The 19044-nt window shown below is 34.2% G+C and overlaps 1 protein-coding gene across 1 annotated transcript in view; it reads left to right on the top strand.

Annotated features, from left to right (window-relative positions):
• Nucleotides 1-19044, top strand: part of MMP16 (matrix metallopeptidase 16) — a 169823-nt gene that overhangs the window by 119221 nt on the left and 31558 nt on the right. Inside the window, exons 5-6 of the mRNA XM_042839620.1 lie at nt 10261-10422; nt 13277-13494. Of these exons, the coding sequence (XP_042695554.1) occupies nt 10261-10422; nt 13277-13494 (380 nt within the window). The remainder of the gene's footprint in view (nt 1-10260; nt 10423-13276; nt 13495-19044) is intronic.

Genomic DNA, 19044 nt, shown 5'->3' on the forward strand with positions numbered 1-19044 from the left:
ATCTGTGATCCTCAAACTCTCTGACCAAACAGAAAGTTCTGTTATTTGAAGTAGGCATTTGTCTTGGCACCCCAATTCTCAAGTGATCTGAAGAAACCTTTTCTCCAAGACAGCAGCTTTACAAAATTTGATTTTTTTACCCACAGGCATGCTATAGGATATCATTATTGCGTTGACTCTTTCTCTTCCGTATGTTTTCAGGGAATAAAGGGAATTTGAAAAATCACATTCCTGATTACCCTGGAAAATATCACATTTTACTGAGAGAATAAGACAAGAAACTTATAATAAACATATATTTATTTATCTATTAGACAAAATATTAACTGATTGCTGTTGCAAAAGTAGAATGTAAGTTAATCTTAAAATATAAAAAAAATGTCATATTATACATTTATAAAAATTAGTGTATAATTTTCTAATGAAAGACTTTCATGTCTGTGTTCTCCAATCCAGAAACTAGGTAAAACTTGTGCTTTACCTTGGCAATTCTTCATGTCAAAATACACAAATCGTATGTTCTTGAGGTCTTTTTTTTTTCCTTCTTAATCTATATTTAGACTTCATGAGAAGCTTGGGTTTCAAAAAAATGCTGAGCAGCTAACACTGGTACCTGGCAACATCTAAATAAACATCTAAAACAGCTAAAATATCTGGTTGGGAAAAAAGTGAAAACAGGAAGATCAAAAAGAATGAGTTAAATTAAAAAAACAAGATTGATTTGTGCAAAATATTTTGTTGTAGCAGACAAATTTAAGTCACTAGCTCAAGTAAATGATGAATGTTTCCTGATTTTGTTCACAGAATAATTAAATCTGTAAATTGTACTTTTATAATTAATGTTTTGCCATGGGCTTAAATGAAAAAACCTAAGTCAGAAACCAGCAGACTTCAGTGGAGAGGAATCAATCTGACCTGAAGTTGATGTTTATGTCTGAGTTAATCTCATGGAATCCCTTTGTAGTGAGAGTAGAGATATATTGCCTGCAGTGCTGAAACCATGCAATTTCAGATGAGAAGAACTGAAGTGATAACTAATTTCAAATAATAGCACTTGTTGCGGTACACATAAATCTTTCTCTTCAGGAGAGATGTCTGATTTGGGAATGGTTCAGTATTACACTCAGAAAAGATGGTTACCAGTGCACTTTCTCCTGTGGTGGGACAGCAAACATTCTCCTGTCAGTCTAAATTTGGTAACACACAAAAGAATTGCCCTGCTTACATTTTGAATGTGTTGCTGGTAATATTTTAATATGTAAAGGCGTATATATATTTACTTTCCCTTACTGTAAGATTAATACATAGCTCCTTTCTACTGATACAGCTTGTGAACTGATGCAAAGTAGGTTAATTGAGACAATCACTGTATACTCAAAAAACTGAATTTATGGAAGTAATGTTGCATAGGATTAATGTTGCTGGTTTCACTTCAGCTAGCAGTTCTAGAAGCAATAAAAATATTAGGACCTAAGCTTCAGAAAGATCTAACAGCTGCAGTATGTACCAACAGACAGTCCTTAGCTGGTTTGTGTTCTAAATGTCCGCTTGTGTTACTAACAGGGCTGGCCATGGTGGCTGCACAGGGGGAAAGTAGTGGTTCCAGGCTTGTCTGAGCACAGAATGTGGGACCAGTGTTTTGAGCCTACCAGGGCTCCTTACAAACAGAAAGGAAAGTGAGCTAGGATGGATGGCCATGGTCAGGCTCTGGCCAGTCTATCATGCCTGTGTTCAAGTCTCTCTCCAGCACATCTGTGAGCTTTAATCCTGGAGAATGCCCTGCACAGCTAGTTCTCAGGCATCTCCATGTTGATGACAAGACTCCCTGGTGCCAAAGTGACGTCATTCTCCAAGTGCCTCACTTACTCCTCTATCTAAAGTAAACCAAACAAATATATGTATATGTTCATGAATAACGGCAGATTTATCCAGTAGATCATAGCATTTCATATAAGTAAATTTTAACAAAGTAGAAGATTTGTCTTTCTGTCACTTTTCCCATTTTTATGATCTCCAGATTAGCGTTGTCTCAATTTAAAATGTAATATATATACTTGGATCAAGCTTCCCTTTGAAGTCTTCGGGTTTCTCAGAAAACATATCTGCTTCTCAGATCAGAGAAATTTTAATGATTTTTTCCTTCTTCTAATCACTTTGCCAATTAAGATTCAAAAATCCCAGTTCTGTCATCATCTGACCAAGAAAAAGAATATAGACAATCCTATCATGACTTTTTTTTAATGCGTATGCTTAAACAATAAAATAACAATGAACTATTAACATAAAATTCCTAAATAAATATGCAATGCTATGTCACTTCGTCTTAAAAATAAATCTAAAGGTCATATAGATGTGTTAAGCTGGGTAGGATAATAACCTGTTTTTGATTGCTTTAGTGTGAATTAAATTAGAGGATAATATAATTGCTCTCAGTAGTTTAACTGAAACTGGGTAAAAAATTATCTCTGCAGAGAGCCAACACAACCTTTATATATAAATTACATTCTACATCCTCCTATTCTGGTGATTTCAATGATCTGTAGGATTTCTGCCCCATGGCAAGTTACATCTATTGTGAATATTGACAGCATGACTTTGACCTTCCTCCTAGTAATTACATGTATTTTTCTTTATAGTAGAATACACAGGACATTAGGGGAAATGGAGAAAAAAAGAGTATCTCTTCAATACAAAAGCAGACAGTGTGTTAGCATGGCATCATTTTAGCTGGGAGGCTTAAAGTCAAAATCTACATTTGTTGTTGTTAAAGGCAAGGATTTCATTTCAACAGGGACTCAATCACAATTAAATCCCTTTTATTTTTATCTTCACCCAGTCAGTGTGTGGTACCAACCAGCTATAGAAAATTGTTCATTTCCTTCACATGAATGACCCTCAAGGACAGGACAGTTGAAGAAGCTGAAAAATGTGATACATGCTCTTGTACATCTCTTGCCTACCCAAACCTTTGGTCCTAGCATAAGATCTCACAGCCTTCAGAAAGGAGTTAGATTTCTGTTCCCACAGCAACAACAACAACAACAACAACAACAACAACAACAACAAAAAGAGAAGACAGGAAAGATCATTAATAAATAAGATTTCTATAGTATTAGCAGCATTGATATTACTGGGAAAATAGAGTAAAAGTTAGCAACCTCATCATTTTTGTACTCATAAAAATAACCACTGTCTTTTAAAACACTTTCACTGGTGTGGACTTGAATGAAATTGGTTTACAAATATTTTTTACTTGCAAATTGCAAAATTCCAATATAATTAAAATGTGATTATTTTTAAAAATTAGTATCTAAAGGTACTAATGAGCACACGCAAAACAGAGCTTCAGTCTGCTAACTGGTATTACTTCATTACTGTCTGAATGCAAATGTCATCTGACAAAAGTATAAAAATGCAGTAGTGTACCTGCATGCTAAAGAAACTAGCTGCAGGAGACAGATGGAAATTAATCCCAGGAGATACAGATTCAGCATAAGTGTAGATGTTATTAGTATTTTAGGCTCGCTGTCACAGCAGTTTCCTCAAAGCATGAAATAAAGCCCTAAATTTCATATTTGCAGAAAAAACACACATATATGACACCTTTCTGGGGAATGCTATACTCTTGTGCCTTTCTTACCTCCCCCAGATAATTTCCAGCTGCTTGATTTTTCCATTTTTGGAGAAGCTGGTATTGATTCATGATTCAGAATATTTTGTGAAGTTGTGAAGTAATTCTACCCATGTCAAGCTATTTACTAGACAATTGCAAAATGCAAATATGTATGGGGGATGCTCTGAAAGTAGTGACTCCTATTTTTATATAGGCCCGTGATGTCAGAGATGGATGTTGATAGTATGGCAGTAGAGGCTGAGCCTTCCCACCAATATTCCATGATATTTTGTTGCCCTATGACCGATGACAGCAGGGGGTCAGTCTGACCAAATGGCATCTGACATGAAAGTGCATATAAAGTAAAGGTGTGTCATTGAATTCCTCTATGTGGAAAAAAATGGCAATCATTGACTTTTATTAATGCTTTCTGAAGATCTATGAAAAACAAACAGTGGTTGTTAACACAATAAGGTGATGGGTGCTGTGTTTCAGCAGTGGCAACAGCAACAGTTGGTCACCTGTGCTGGTGTAGATTTTTGCAAGCACAGTTTGCAGCCTCTTGTTTGTGGATGGTGAAAATACGTAGTTAAAGGTGGTGACTGTTGAAAAACTGTTTTGCAGCTGAGAATTTGTTCTATCAAGTAGTATATTTTTGCTTTTTGTATCTGTCAAAATGAAAATAAATAAAGGACATTACTTTCAGAGCAACCGAGAGACTAGTAATAAAGTAATAAAGCAGTAAAGTAACAAAGCAGAAATTCTTAGTTTCTGCATGTCCTGCCTTCTAAAGCAGAGGCTGACCTATATGTGGGCTCCATTCAAAGATGTTATTGATCAGCATCCTAACTATATTATAACCACGATATGCAGAACCAGTACAATACTGGCATACACAGCTCACATGTCCTTAGCAAATCTCAGCGATGATCATTGACTGAGTCACTAAGACAGTCCTGCCTATAGAGATATTCCCTTGCCAAACTACAAACAAGCATGTTTAAATTTCACAATAATATAATCTACTGGTCTGTTTAAAATAGAATATTTTTAAAAGAAATGTACACATGGGTGTAAGTATACTAAATTATACCCTAAGTATTCTTTGTGTATAATGAACTGCTTGTTTCTAAATTACTCACATCAGTAAATCCATTTTCAAATACTTTGTGATATATATTATGTAACATAATAACAAAGTAAAAGTAATACATTTGTATATCACTCATTTTTATCACAGTGGAAAAATGGCTAAAAAGAGTTGTTGAAAATACACTGTGTGCACAAAATAAGTTCATTAAATCCACATAGAAATTAAATACACTGTGTAATATGCATTTAAAAAAAAAGTTTTACTCTTATTTTCTCAAAGATACTACATCACCTCAGCTCTTCCATTTCACAAAAAATTCTTCCCCAGACAACCATAAAACTACTGAATTTCAATGTCTGATAAAAGTCTGAGATAACATCAAGCAATGACATATGATTTTTTAGGCTAGGAAATGTGGCACCTTTATTTGGGTAAGAGTATGCCTATGATTTATATTTAGGATCATGTATACTCTCTATATAGCATGCATATACTGCATTTATGTAAGTACATACATAATGTATGTGCTATATTGTGCTAAGGTCACAGAGAAAAAGAATCTTCTTTTATCACTGTTGAAATATCACATTCAAAATTCTGTACTCTCTGGAAATTATAACAAAGATATACAACTTCAATTTTTTTTCTGTGTGCTATGCACAGGAAGGATATTTTCAAAATTTTGCAGATTTTCAGCAAGTTTGGATTAGTAACTTTTGTTTAGTGAATCAGTGGTATGAATGAAGAGATTATTGGAAATGCGAAGTGTACAAACTTCAGACAAGTTCATGGGCAACATATAATATTTTCTGATGAACAACAAAGTTGATTTTGGGGTACTGCCTTGTTCTTAATAGAATTGCAACAGAAGTACAGATGAATGTTTCATATTCACATGGATTTAATCTGAAATCTTCTATCTGTATTATGTGAAAAATGAAGTAGAATAATCTTTGTAAAAATAACCAAAATAGTGTATAAAATATTTTGGTAGTTTTCCAGTTTGTTTCTCATTTGAAATTCGGCCGCTAGATTCTTTATGTATTTCTCTGGATATAGAAGTTGTCAGAATTTAGGTTATATGACATTTAAGCCTCTGAGAACCTTTGAGCTCGCAATATGTTGTAACAGTATGTAGCATGTACTGTCACATGCCAAGAAAAACCAAATGACAAACCCTAGGGTGTCATTTAGTGTTACACCAAAAAGATGGCCAAGACATGAATCTAAGGGTTGCTAAGCCATTAAGGCATTACTTATCTAAATTAAGCTCATATACCAATTAAAACAGGAAATAATGTCTCCAGAACTTGCATTTATTTATAGCTTGCTGTGGACAAACATATTGGCTTTATTTTCTCTGCAGACATGAAAAAATGGTGTATTAGCTATTAGTTTCTCTGTACACCATGCTCCACAGTGTTGGCTGTTGAATATTTGATATATTAATACATATTTATATTCTCGAGTTTGGGCAGTGATTGTAAAGTCAGGCAGATTTAGTGCCTAAAATAGTTTATAGCCTCAGAGAAAAGTGTCAGTATAAAAATAATCATTTTGCCTTAGTTCCTTACACACAGTATTTTTTTCTTTCTGAAATCAAACCTGAGTAGAATAAGAAAACAATCACAATTTTAACCTATACCCTGTCTATTCTAAATCCCTATACTAATAACATAAGAACAGAGATGCAGATATTTCATACTTACGAAATATATTTTGAAATATTTCTCTTCTGCTTTGTCGATAAATATAACAAGATATAACTGAGACTATCACAATGAATATTCACCACTGTATATTCTGAAGTGGCAGCTTTTAGTTTAAAAGCCATCATGGCTGCATGTAGTTTAACTGCTACTCATGACTTTTTTAAATTTTTGAGATAGTGCTTCATTTTAACAAGTAGACTGAAATATGTGTTTTTTACTTGGATAATGATATATAGAATCATTTGTGATTCTCTCATTCAATGGCAGGGACTGCAAGTGTTTAAAAAAGATACCCAATGCAATATGGTAGACAGAGTTGATATGAATATTCACTTGCCTGTGCACTTCATCTTTCTCTGAACACTGACCAAGGAACTATATATTTTATCTACCTTGAAGTCACTAGTACTCTTCTATGCAGGCTGGAGAGAAAGAAGGAGCGCTCTCAGCGGTAATAGTAACACTGTGATGCTCAAGGCAAGTCTGCTTTCAAAATCAAAGGGGGTCTGAGTAATTATTGCTGAACTGTAGAAATCTGATTATATACAAGAGACAAAGGATAGAAACTATGGCAGTAGTGAGTCTTACCTGCAGTGGTCTCATGCAGCACATCTTGAACTGGTTTAAACTTCAGTTTCAACTGCACTGAGTTATTTGGGTCAGTTTTAATTCAGGATGCCCTGGAGACAATCATGACTCTTGATGGAAATTATTATGAATAATGGGTCTATTTGACTATAAGTAGAAAATATGTTCCCTGTTAAATTACTCTGTCACCCCAGGCAAGAATATTATTCTCCCAGCTTTTTCCTGTGACCTTCTTCCTTTTTCTCCTTATGTGCTTCCTCCAAGGGCTGCTCTGTCTCTGGTTTACCTCGTTTTATGGCTCCCCTGATGTCTACATGTTGCATTACAGAAGTTGGAAATTATCACAGTCCCTTTTTCTGTTTTGGGTTTAGGCTATATAACTAAGGAGGGTCTCTCCTTGGGGAGGAGAGGAGGGCCAAGCAGGTGCTGAATATTTATTATTTTATTCTTGCTTAATAACCCCCCCCCCCAAAAAAAAAGATGTAGGAAGAAAGATAAATGGCCACCCTTTGTGTAACACCTGTTTTCTGACATAGTCCCATTATCACTTAGAAGTAATTTGGAGGTACCTTGCTGTACAAACATTACATATCATCCTGGAAAGAAAATATGCCACTAGATCATGGTGTGTTTATTTGTTTCCTTTTCGCTGTGTAATGCATGGGGCCTCAAGATCAGCATTAAACAAGATACAGGAATTTCTGGAGGTCTCTATAAGGACACATTGTTGACTAAGAACCTAAAAATCTATTGATCATTCATGCATTGCATAAAAGTGGCACAATTAGAGTGAAGAAGTAGATGCTTCCAAGGCTATTTTATTAAGTGTGGTTTTGTGAAATTTTAGAAATTGTTACAATTTCACCTCCCAGTTCCTCATGTTGAATAGTAGAGTTGAATACCACGTGTAAAATGTTCTTTAATTTATTGATATTGACCAGTGTAACCTTGTGGTAGAATCAAATATCAATTTGAAACCATGTGAAAATAGTTCAATAAGTGCTGTGTACAACTTGTTAGTTTAATTATTGATACAAAGACTTAGACCAGTTAATATTCTTAACTATGATGAGAGAAACCAAGGTCAAAGAGGAATTAGCTTTTTGCCACATGTGATGAGGAAAAGGAAGTTCAATCTTATACAATTTAATGCCACATAAATTATTCTTTCTAATAAACTTATGCTGAAACTCTAAATTTCATAAAATTCAGAAAAGAATTGTGAGCCTTGTCATAATATAATGGTTATGGCACAGTAACATCTTCCTTCATGTCTTTTCATCAATTTATTGTTATTAAGGGATTTTAATTATTTCATTGTGAGTGAATTAATGCCTTTACAGATTTGCTCCTGTGTGTCACTTATAATGCTAAGGTTAACTACAGAAGCTGTGGATTATTCATATGAGATGATGTCAAGATCAGTTTTGACTGGATATAGAAGGGCAAATTCAAGTATCAAAAACTCCTGACAGGGACAGTCAAGCTCCTCAAGCCTATTACAACAGTGCACTAAAAATCTTCTTTGCTATATAAAGAACTGCATCAAATATATATAGATAATTGAGAAAGTATTTAATCTGAAAACCCATAATTATAAATGATAGGATAAACTCTTCTCATTTCTGAATGCATATTATGTCAGATTAATTTTTGAAAGATGTGATTTTTTTCTTCACAGTTATACTGATAAAAAAGCATAAGCATTTAGTTTTCATATTTCTGGATTAAGAATCAGAAAGGCATGAAAAGACTGTCAACTAAGAACAGAGTTTTAGCGATGACTATTTCCAAGCTTTCAATCAAACGTTTATTTTTCAAACATCAGCATGTCTCCATATATCATTAAGATATCTACTGCCAAGTGTTTCTCTGTTCGTATGTACCTGGGAGAAAGTTTATTTCTTCATGTCAGCAAGAGAAGACACTTGAAAAATTGAAATGCTGTCAACTATAACTTCAAGGTTCTATATATTGATACATATATATATGTATTTCCTAAATCCAGTGTTTACCATTATTATTGTATTATAATAATTCTTACAATTCCAGTGCTAGCAGTGGAATTAACTATCTACCTCCAAAGACTGTACAGAATGTAGAATGTGAGTAAATGTTGAATATTTATTTTCTCATCCTAATATACAGTTCTGTACTAGGCCACAGAATAAGCTACTTCATTTTTCACCGCTTATAATGGCATTTCAACAAGAAACTACCTACTGTGGTTAGGACCCCTTTACCCCTTCCACCTATGTCCAGCCTTCTAAAAGTTCAGCATAAGATGGTTATCTAGAAAAATTCTTATGTCAGTCAGATAGGAACACACTTCTGAGGAATGATTCCTCCTATTCCTAAGTGATGAAAATGAGCAATACCCAAGATGTGAAAAACTTTTTTTCCAAAGTCTGTTACAAATTGACTGTAGTCAGAATCTGTACAAGACTCATGAAATGATATGCTGAAGACATAATGAATAAAATGAATACCATAGAGGTCTAACTCTGAAACTTTTATAGAAACAGTTGCATTGACTTTAATTTGTTTTTTCAGAGTTTACGGTAAAACTTCTAACATTTCTAATTTTTCCAAAAGTCTGTAACAAAAATTAAATGTAGATTTTTGGAAGGGAAAAACTGAAGTGTGAGATGAGTCTATAGCATAAGTCTGACATTTGATTGTTTAGATCTATATATATTCTGTTTTGGGAAGGACAGCAAGACATCCATATTTTCCACATTGGTATTTCAATTACGGTGATTCAGAAGTGGACAACATGTGCAAATAATCAGCAGGGGCCTGACTGCAAGCATTTGAATGACTAAGTTCCCTGTAGGGTCCGTGCTCTATAGGTAGTTCTCAGTTTATAAAGTTAACTACACACAGCAGGGATATTTACCTTTTGGAGCTATATCTTGATGCAGTCATTTTCGCATAGGCTAATTACACCATAAACCTATATCTAAAGTTATACAAAAGATTAGATGCCAGCCATGGCACTTGAATGTTGTCCTAATTATGTGCATTAGCTAAATAAATAAGCAAACTTGTGGTATCTATAAGCGTATCATATATAACATGTAACAACAATAAAAATTAACAATTTTTAACAATTACCTTCATGATTTGCTAAGTATCAATGAGTGAAATCAAATTCAATGAAAATGTCTTTCAAGTGAAGAGTGCTCCACTTGTGTTATTTATTTTACTATTCTCACAGATTCAAAGACTGTTTCCCTTTCTTCTCTCCATAGGAAATGATCTGTTTCTAGTTGCTGTGCATGAACTGGGACATGCTCTGGGCTTGGAGCACTCTAATGATCCCACAGCAATTATGGCTCCTTTTTATCAGTATATGGAAACTGACAACTTCAAACTACCTAATGATGATTTACAGGGCATCCAGAAGATATATGGTATGTCTCGTTTTAATTAGGAAACTTGAACATTTTCACTTAAGAATGGTTGAGAATCTCCTGTTCACACCATCTCTAAAAAAAAAAAAACTGTTGGGGCATCCTCTGCCACTTGCTGTCCCAAAATCTTCTTTCTGTGATGGCCAAAGATTATGGTGAATCTCTTTTGCTTGGTTACTTTTACTTGGTTTTACTTGGTTTCTAACTGTTCATAATTTGCATTCAAATTTGCACTCAGCTGGAATGGTAATCTTAAAAGTTCTAAAAGACCGTAAGGAAAATATCTGCGAAAGGATTCTGATCTTTTAAAATATTAAGGCATGCAAGTTTCAACCATAGTGAGCTTATTTCTGAAGTACTAAAAACACATACAGTAGTATGAATTGACTACTTCTCAGTTATCAAATGATTGGGAATAATCATTAATTATAATTGACAATATAAATATAATCAATAATTAAATAGTTCCCTGAATAGATCGATTTTGAGGTCTAAAAAAACCCTTCGTTGTAACAAGTATAGAAATGAATTCTGCATGAACTTGAGAAGGCAGAGTAACTGAAAATTGTAAACGAAACCAAACCAAAGCAATACCTTTATTCTGTCTATGGACTGAATCTAAGATTAATACCTGTATTATTGTTTCTGGCATTTCCAAAGCCATAATTTTATTCCTGATTTTTAAAAACTGATTCTGTAGATATTTATGAAGCAGTTGGAAGTTTTTGTTGTTGCTGTTTGATTTGTTTATTTTAATATACATTTCCCTACAATGAAAGAACTGTTCTGCCTCTATCTATATTGAGATATCTGTATAGTCTATTTATGCCATGCATCCAGTATGTATAATTTGGACCTACCTTGTTTAATATTCTCCAATTCATTTTGTATCAGATTTAGTTTTGTGCTCAAGGTTTCTTTCAGTTTAGAAGCTAAACTGAATATTATTAGGTCCATTCCTTACTCATCTGTACTGCTACGATGGCCACCTACGTTGGTAGAGAAAAACAGTACTGCTAATTAGAACTTTCCTACCACTGTTTTATGTTTTATATTAACAAGCTTTTAAAATATCATATTAGCAAGCACTGATATATGTTTTCATAAAGCTTAAATAGTAGTTTAAAAATGATTGGCTTAGCAAGTTTTTTGTTGTTTTTTCCTGTGTGATTAGCTAAAGGGAAGGTTGTTTCTCATGAGCTCAGTTGGTAGTCTAGACTTAAAGGCTAGACACCAATACTTTGCCAAAAACTAACCACTAAGCTCTAACAGCTGTGGGCTATACATTTGGAGAAGTGTGTTACCCATGGGAAGTAATATCTGACATCACTAGCAAATAGCATACAAAAACTTTGGTTTGGGGTTACAATCTTTCCAACATTTGCTACTGCACACTGATTCCTTTGCTCCCTTTAAAATGAAAAGATGATTGGGAATCGTATGACAATAAAAATGTCATACCTATTAAAATAATTACTTTGATCTGCAATTTTCCTCCAAACACCATTATTCACTGCAAATTATAAATGCCACAAATTTTAAAACTGTGAATGAAATAAATGCTATTAAATTGGATGACAACCATTCACGGAGTTTACCATTTCCTTATATAGTCAATATTTTTTCTCAGAAAACTATGCTTATTTTGAATAAATACCAGAAATTCAAAGGACATTTATGCAGTTTTAGGGTTTTCTTATTGTTCAAATGTCTTTCTGAACCTAGTCATGCAAATTATGTTTATATTTTGAAATCAAAATTGATTGTGTATTTAAATGATTTGAAGGCACGGCAAAATAGAATGAGCTAAATTAGCACATTCATCTTGTTTCCAGAAATATCACTGTTCCAGTGGGAGCTTCCTATCTCTTTATACATAGAAAACATGAGTAAATGTAGTAATACACATTGAAAGGGAAAGATAAACTGAAATGAAAGTAAAGCATTATGCCATTAGAATTATAAAAAGCATTTGCCTGAGAAGGCCCTTTGACTTTTGAACAGAGAAATTATGAGTGGGACACTTATTTGCCATCAATTCCTTGCATATTATGAACAAAAATGTGCTTGCTAGAAGAAAAAGGGTTTTAAAATATTATACAGTTAGTTTTAGTTTTAGTTTTTAATTTTTTTTTAGTTATTCCATTTCAATTTATCTTCAGAAACTCTTTTAATCACTAGGTGTCTAGCTTTGTTAAAATCTCTGACAAATGGAAATTTAAAATTAGACATAATTAATTTAACTTTGAAGAAAATTTGTGAACTAGAGTCTTTGTTTATGTGGATGCCTGTGATTTGAATTCCAGTTTCAAGAACATTTAGACATAGCAAGGAGTATTGTGGAAAGCTAGGAATGTATCCTGAAAAAGATACTAATATGCCTACAAATTGGGTCAGCAGTAATTATATAGGTATATACAGGCATATGTGAATTGATAGGTAGAAGAAAAAAGATGACTTGAAAACATTGGTTGACGATGTTTTGATTAGGAAAGGGTTCATTATTTCATAAAATAGGCAATGATTTGGTCTTAAAATTTCTGATTCAGTTGGTATGCAATGAATTACTTCTCATCTGAAATGATAGTGGAATGTGCATCCTTTGCAGATTTTTGGAAAGATGATACTGAATATTGAAAAATAATTATTTTCTTCATTAATGCCTTAGTTCTGTAGCGCACCTTCATTATACCCTTTAACAACGTGGGAGTGGCAGATCACTTTTTTGATTTCCCTTCCACTGGAGGTTTCACACTGCTTAGTTTTTTTGTTTGTTTCTTTCATTCCTTTTTCTATTCCTTCTTGAAATGTCACTGATCGGCAAATAAATTACATCTTGCTGCCATTTTTAAAGGTCCACCTGACAGGATCCCACCACCAACAAGACCTCTGCCAACAGTGCCACCTCATCGTTCGATCCCTCCAGTAGACCCACGGAAAAATGACAGACAACCTAAGCCTCCCCGGCCACCCACTGGTGACAAGCCTTCCTATCCTGGGGCCAAACCTAACATCTGTGATGGGAACTTCAACACTTTGGCTATTCTTCGCCGGGAAATGTTTGTTTTCAAGGTAGGAGGCTGTGAATTTTTCAGTGTTACTTCAACTGTCTGCATTTATTCTTCTTTTTTTTTTTTAAAAAAAAAAGCAAGATCTCATTCACCATGACTGCACTTTCCCAGCCTTCTCGCAGTTAGAAAGTTTGAGAAAGAAATTAAAAAGTAAATATACACATGGTTTAAACATCTAGCAGACGGCTGCTGTAATGTTCTAAATTGGGAAAATGCACATGTCGGCAGAAACTGTAATGCTTCAAAATGTAAAGGTAAATAAATTCTGCATGTTATGAAGAGATAAAAAAGCATAACTCATAAGTAGGAGGTGGCAAGAATGACTCTGTTGGGAAAACAGCCACGTCCAGACATATAGTAGATACTGTATGTCTTTAATTCTGTTTTGTTTTTATTTTGACTGGAAATAAAATATCAGATTTACAATTAGGTCAGTCATTTAAAAAGGAAGTACCTAAATAAAGTCTTTGTCACAAAAATACATAAAAATTTACTGCAGGTGTGTTATTCCCTATTTCCATTCATATTCTATCTCTAAGCTGATACATGCAGTATATGCAACAAACTGAACTAAACAAACTGAACTGAAGAGCAGCCTTTTGATAAAAGGTCTTTGCTTGGGCTCATGAGCATCAAAGCCATCTTAGGAGAATGATCTAGGATATTGTATCCAGAAGGCAATCAGTGTTGAAGAGTAATTACAGAATCCTTATTATTCAGTGTCTTAAAACAACTTGCTGACAGATTTTGCAGTGCAAACATTCTGGAAACGTGCAACAGTATGATCTCTTATTTTGAACTTTTTGTGTGCCAGATGTGCTTCAGCAATAGGAAGTGTAGGACCTTTGTTTTGTAAATCTTGACATGATTCAACATGAGTGGATTGCAATTTTTTCTTCTGCAAGTGTATATGAATTTGTCCTAAAACAGGAAGCTCCAAGTTCAACGTTTTTTGTTGGTCTTTCTGAGGGGATCCATTTCCCTCATAATATGTTTTCTTCTTATGTGCGTTATTGCTCCAGATTAATCTCTTTAGCAGCACCATCTGGGTTCTTACTGTCTTTAGGATACCTCAAGAAGATATTTACTGATAGCCTCACATGAATTCATTCAAACTTACTGAGTTACCTTCACAACTCAGTGAGCAGGATTTTTTTTTTTAATTTTATTTTTCCCATGAAGATCTAAGGATTTTTCCATCCCTGGGAATGTCAGACCTTTTCATTTGCTTCATCTTCAAACTCCAGGAGGTCCTGAATCATCAGTCTTTTATGACTAAAACTCAAAGGTTAAGAAAGAATCTAATTTTCTAACTTGACGTTAAACAGGATATTAAACTACCTACTTCAATCTCATATCATCCTCCTCAAGAGCAATAGAAAATACTGTCATTTATTTTAGACATAAATCAATAAATAGTGAAATGCTATCCCACTAACACAGAATTTCCTGTCTAGCCAAGTCTGTGTACCTGGAAAAATAACATTGACCATCATTAGTGATCACTCTTTGCTGATTGAAAAGACTGTACTTTCTTCAAAAAGCATTAGCTGCTTATTGACCTAACACTGTATGTTTACTCTATCACATATATGCTTGCTAGTGTGCAGACAGCCTATTTGTTCTAACAGCTAAAACTTCATTCATAATCCACACTGGAATGAGGAAACATGGACAAATATTAGAAAGAAACAACCAGAATCAGAGTGTGTACAAGCTTTATGTTTAGAGACTGACTCCAAAATTAGGTTGTTATTTTCTTAAAAGCAAAGTGTTAAGAAGAAAAGAAAAAGATAAAATTTCTCCAGGTTAATTTTTTTAAGAGTCCAGCAGTCCCTTAAAATAACATCAGAGTATCTGGTAGTATGGCAAGGCTTAACTTGGGTTCTCATGCTAAGCAGTAGAATTTAGTTAAGTATAAAAATCCTTACTTTGTAGTCTGAGTGTCTTTGAATACTTGCATTAGTAGGCTTTAACTTTCTGGTTCAGAAAATAATTTTCTAAGGAAGATTTTGGTCTACTAAAGCAGCTAACTGTGGATTTATTTTTCTTTTTTTTTTATTATTTTTCTTTTTTTGTGTGTGTGTGTGTGTGTATTCTGGTGTTTTGGTTTATCTGGTAGGTTGTTGGAATTTTTTGTTGCTGTTGCTCTCTTGTTTGATTATTTGGTTTGTTTTTGGTTTTGTTTTTTTATCTGTTTGTTTACTTTGCATGACAAGGAGCATCAAGGGTGCAGGTAAGGGAAGAAATTGGATAAGTCAGAGATGGTTCTTATTTTACTACTTTTCTTTGCAGATGTCAAGGAGAGGGAGAGCAGGTTACAAGTAAAAGCTGAGCACATCAGGCTTTAGTAGAATAACAGGAATTCATTTTCGAAAGGTATAAACTGAAATAAGGAATGAATTAAGAGAAAGCATCCAGCAATGGAGAAAGTGAAGCTGGGATTTCTGTGCTCTAACACAACAGAAAAGATCAACCTCCTTGGTCTTGCCCCTTAATGCTAGTATGAAGAAAGTCGGGGAAGACACGGGAGATGAGATAAAAGCCAGGTAGAGGAGAGGTGGAGAAGAAGCGGGGATTGATGGTAGTACTGTACCAGGTGGAAACAATTAAAGAACAGTTATGACCTCCAGTGGAAGAATTATTGCAGGATAGTTCCCAAATGAGTTAAAATTAATAAAGTTGAAGGCTAATCAAATTATATCCTTTGCTTTCTTCCTCTTTATCCACAGGTTTGCAATGACTGTGTAGTTGCAAATTTTACTGCTTTCTGAATGGTATGTGTGCTCCGTATGAATTTCGAAATTAAAATAGTGAATATCTCATGAGCCAGTCTCAAGATCAGATGCTCAATTTGTTTAAATAAGCCTTGAAATTGTTTGGGAGCTTAGCCATAGAGTTGAAGAATGCAAGTCGTCTGAATAATTAAATTCTAATTTGAACATAAAATTGAAGCACAGAAGATGACACTTAGAGATACATTGTGGATTTTTGTAGTAGATGACAAACAATATTAATTTCTATAAGACTAGAAGGATTTCTAGAAGGAAAAATGAAATTTACAGTCATCCTTCTTTTTTGCCATTGCTTTGACAAAAAGGCAATCATAGTAACACTTGATAAAATTTGTGTGTTTTTGGAGAAATGAAGTAAATAGAAATTATTCTTCATGTAACATTACTGGTAAATACAAAAGTAAAAGCAATCAACCTGTCAAAGATTCCCCCGAAGTTCAGCAAATAACATTAGAATTTTGCAGATCAATTATCTTGATATAGATAGTAAGAAATGATTGGATCTTGAGGAAAAAATTATGTTTTCATCAAATATATGTAGAATACTGCCATATATTTTGTTCCAAAATTACTTATTTTCCTGAATTCTTTAAATTACACGTCCTAAAAGTGTCTGTGCTAGCAGTAAAGCGTAGGGACACAGAATGCTAAAACCCAAAACTATTAATTTAAGTCCATGTATTTTAAGTATTGGCTTTAAGAATTGACTTAAGTGGTATTTTAAAATGTATGAAGTTTGTATGTTGTTCTTTCAGTTAATGTTACTGTTTAAAATGTGCTTGAACTGGCGAAAGCTGCTATCAGAACAAGAATTTCTATGCCAAAATTCACCAGTGCTAAGTTTTTATCTTGGGATTCCATTTAGCTTCTGTAATTATGTTGAATGCAATTAGTATTAGCTGACACTCTCATTTCCAGCAATTCCTCCTCCAGCAATTTTCTCCCCCCTTTTTGGTTAGAACTCTCCTGGGTCATAGAAAATGCCTGAAAAATGGAGAAAAACAAGTAGGGAAAGTTGTGCAAAGTGGTGTGACGCTGCCTGTATGCCTGCGTTTAGTGGAAAAAAACTTCTCAGCCATTGTACATAGCAAATAAGTGGTATCTGACAATCCTGTCTTCTGCTTGAAGTCTCCTGAAAGTACCACTAGGGTTACTGCTTTGTGAAAGAAACCCCATTGTTTAAGGACACCAGAAAAGATCCATTCATGCAGTTGTTTACAACATATATTTCCAATTTCTCCCTGTGTTCTGTTTTTCCAGCCTTCTGTAGAAAGAAGAAAAAAAGATTTTTGATGAATATCCTATCAGTAAAGGCACTTATGTTAACAACTTCTGAACATTTTATACAGTTTTTAAAAAGTTTCTGAAGGTCCAGTGGTTGCACAGAAAGTTTTGTCTCTCAAAACAGGAGGGCAGAGCCACACTGCTTCTTTATTCTGTTATTTTTGAGATGTGTATAGCTTGTGTTTGGCTGTACATGCTGATTGGCATGTTCCTTGGCAACAAATTTACTTCTGGTCCTGCTTCAACCATTTGTGTATCTGCTGTTAACTTCTTCTTTATGCTTCTTTTAAGTTGATTTTAACAAAATCTTTAAATGTAACAAAATCCTCTATTCACAAATCCAAGCACCAGATGTGTCAAACAAGCAAACTAGAGAGACAAGTTATGTCTCCTTGACAAATAATTTTGCTTCATGGAAGACATTGCAGTGAAATCTTCGTGGAAGACTTTCTACTTCAGTGCTAACTCTTTAAGAAACAAATTAATGATTCCAATATAACCTATAATGTTTTTAGTATTCACGTTGGAAAAGTTAACTCATTCCTTCAAGAATAGCACCTTTAACCACTGCCATATGCTAGAGTGTTTGTTGAAATGTAAAGTGTACAAGAAAGAAGCTTGTCCATCAGAGGAGGAACATTTACAGCTCAGAGAAATATCTTCTCAAATGTTAGTGTTGCAAATGGTAGAATAACAAAACGATTTTTAGGAAGGCCTCAACACGCTGTGTTTTACTATTTTACAGTAATTTTTCCACAACTTACAGAAAATTGTTTTCCAATTCTTCATTTGCTAAGAACCACTGTAAAAAGGTTTCTGATGTGCCAAACAAGCAAAGGCAAATAGGCTGTCATTACCTCTTGACATCAGTTTAGGCAACAGTTTCTTTCACATATAACAGTATAGATGCCATTCAATAACTCTTTCAGAATTTGTATTTATACAGAATATGCTGTTAAACACAAAAGGAAAATCCACAACAACTACTAATCCTGTTTCTTGTTATGTGGTAAACACAAGAGGATTTTTTAAAGCACTTTAGCATTGACTACTTAATCATAACTGGTAATCTAATAAAAATTTCTAAGAGACAGAAGGAATGTAGAGACACAGAAGTAAATGTGATATGAGACCTGACTCCACATTTGAAAAGATATTTTTTCAAAGCTGTCCTAGACTGTTTGTGTAGCTGTTTTTCATCATGTGATGCTGTGGATGTCTGGTCTGTCAGCTGCAGCCTGGGAAAGTTTAGCAGAGGAAGCTATGAAAGTAAAGACTTGAGGATCTAAGAGGATAAAATACTTGACATCTCAGCTGCAAAAGATTAGGAGTGGGAAGTCAGAAGAAGTTAAGACTGCAGAGAAGAAGTTAAGACTGCAGAGAGTAGACTCTTTTCTCCATGCTTTTCAAATCATTATGTTAGAAAGAACAATCTGATGGGAGGAGGACAGCTTTATTCAGATGTCAGACTC

Source organism: Centrocercus urophasianus, unplaced genomic scaffold, assembly GCF_019232065.1.
Source record: "Centrocercus urophasianus isolate 14NV4802_14NV808 unplaced genomic scaffold, USGS_Curo_1.0 seq_11, whole genome shotgun sequence".
In the NCBI taxonomy this organism is placed as follows: Eukaryota; Metazoa; Chordata; class Aves; order Galliformes; family Phasianidae; genus Centrocercus; species Centrocercus urophasianus.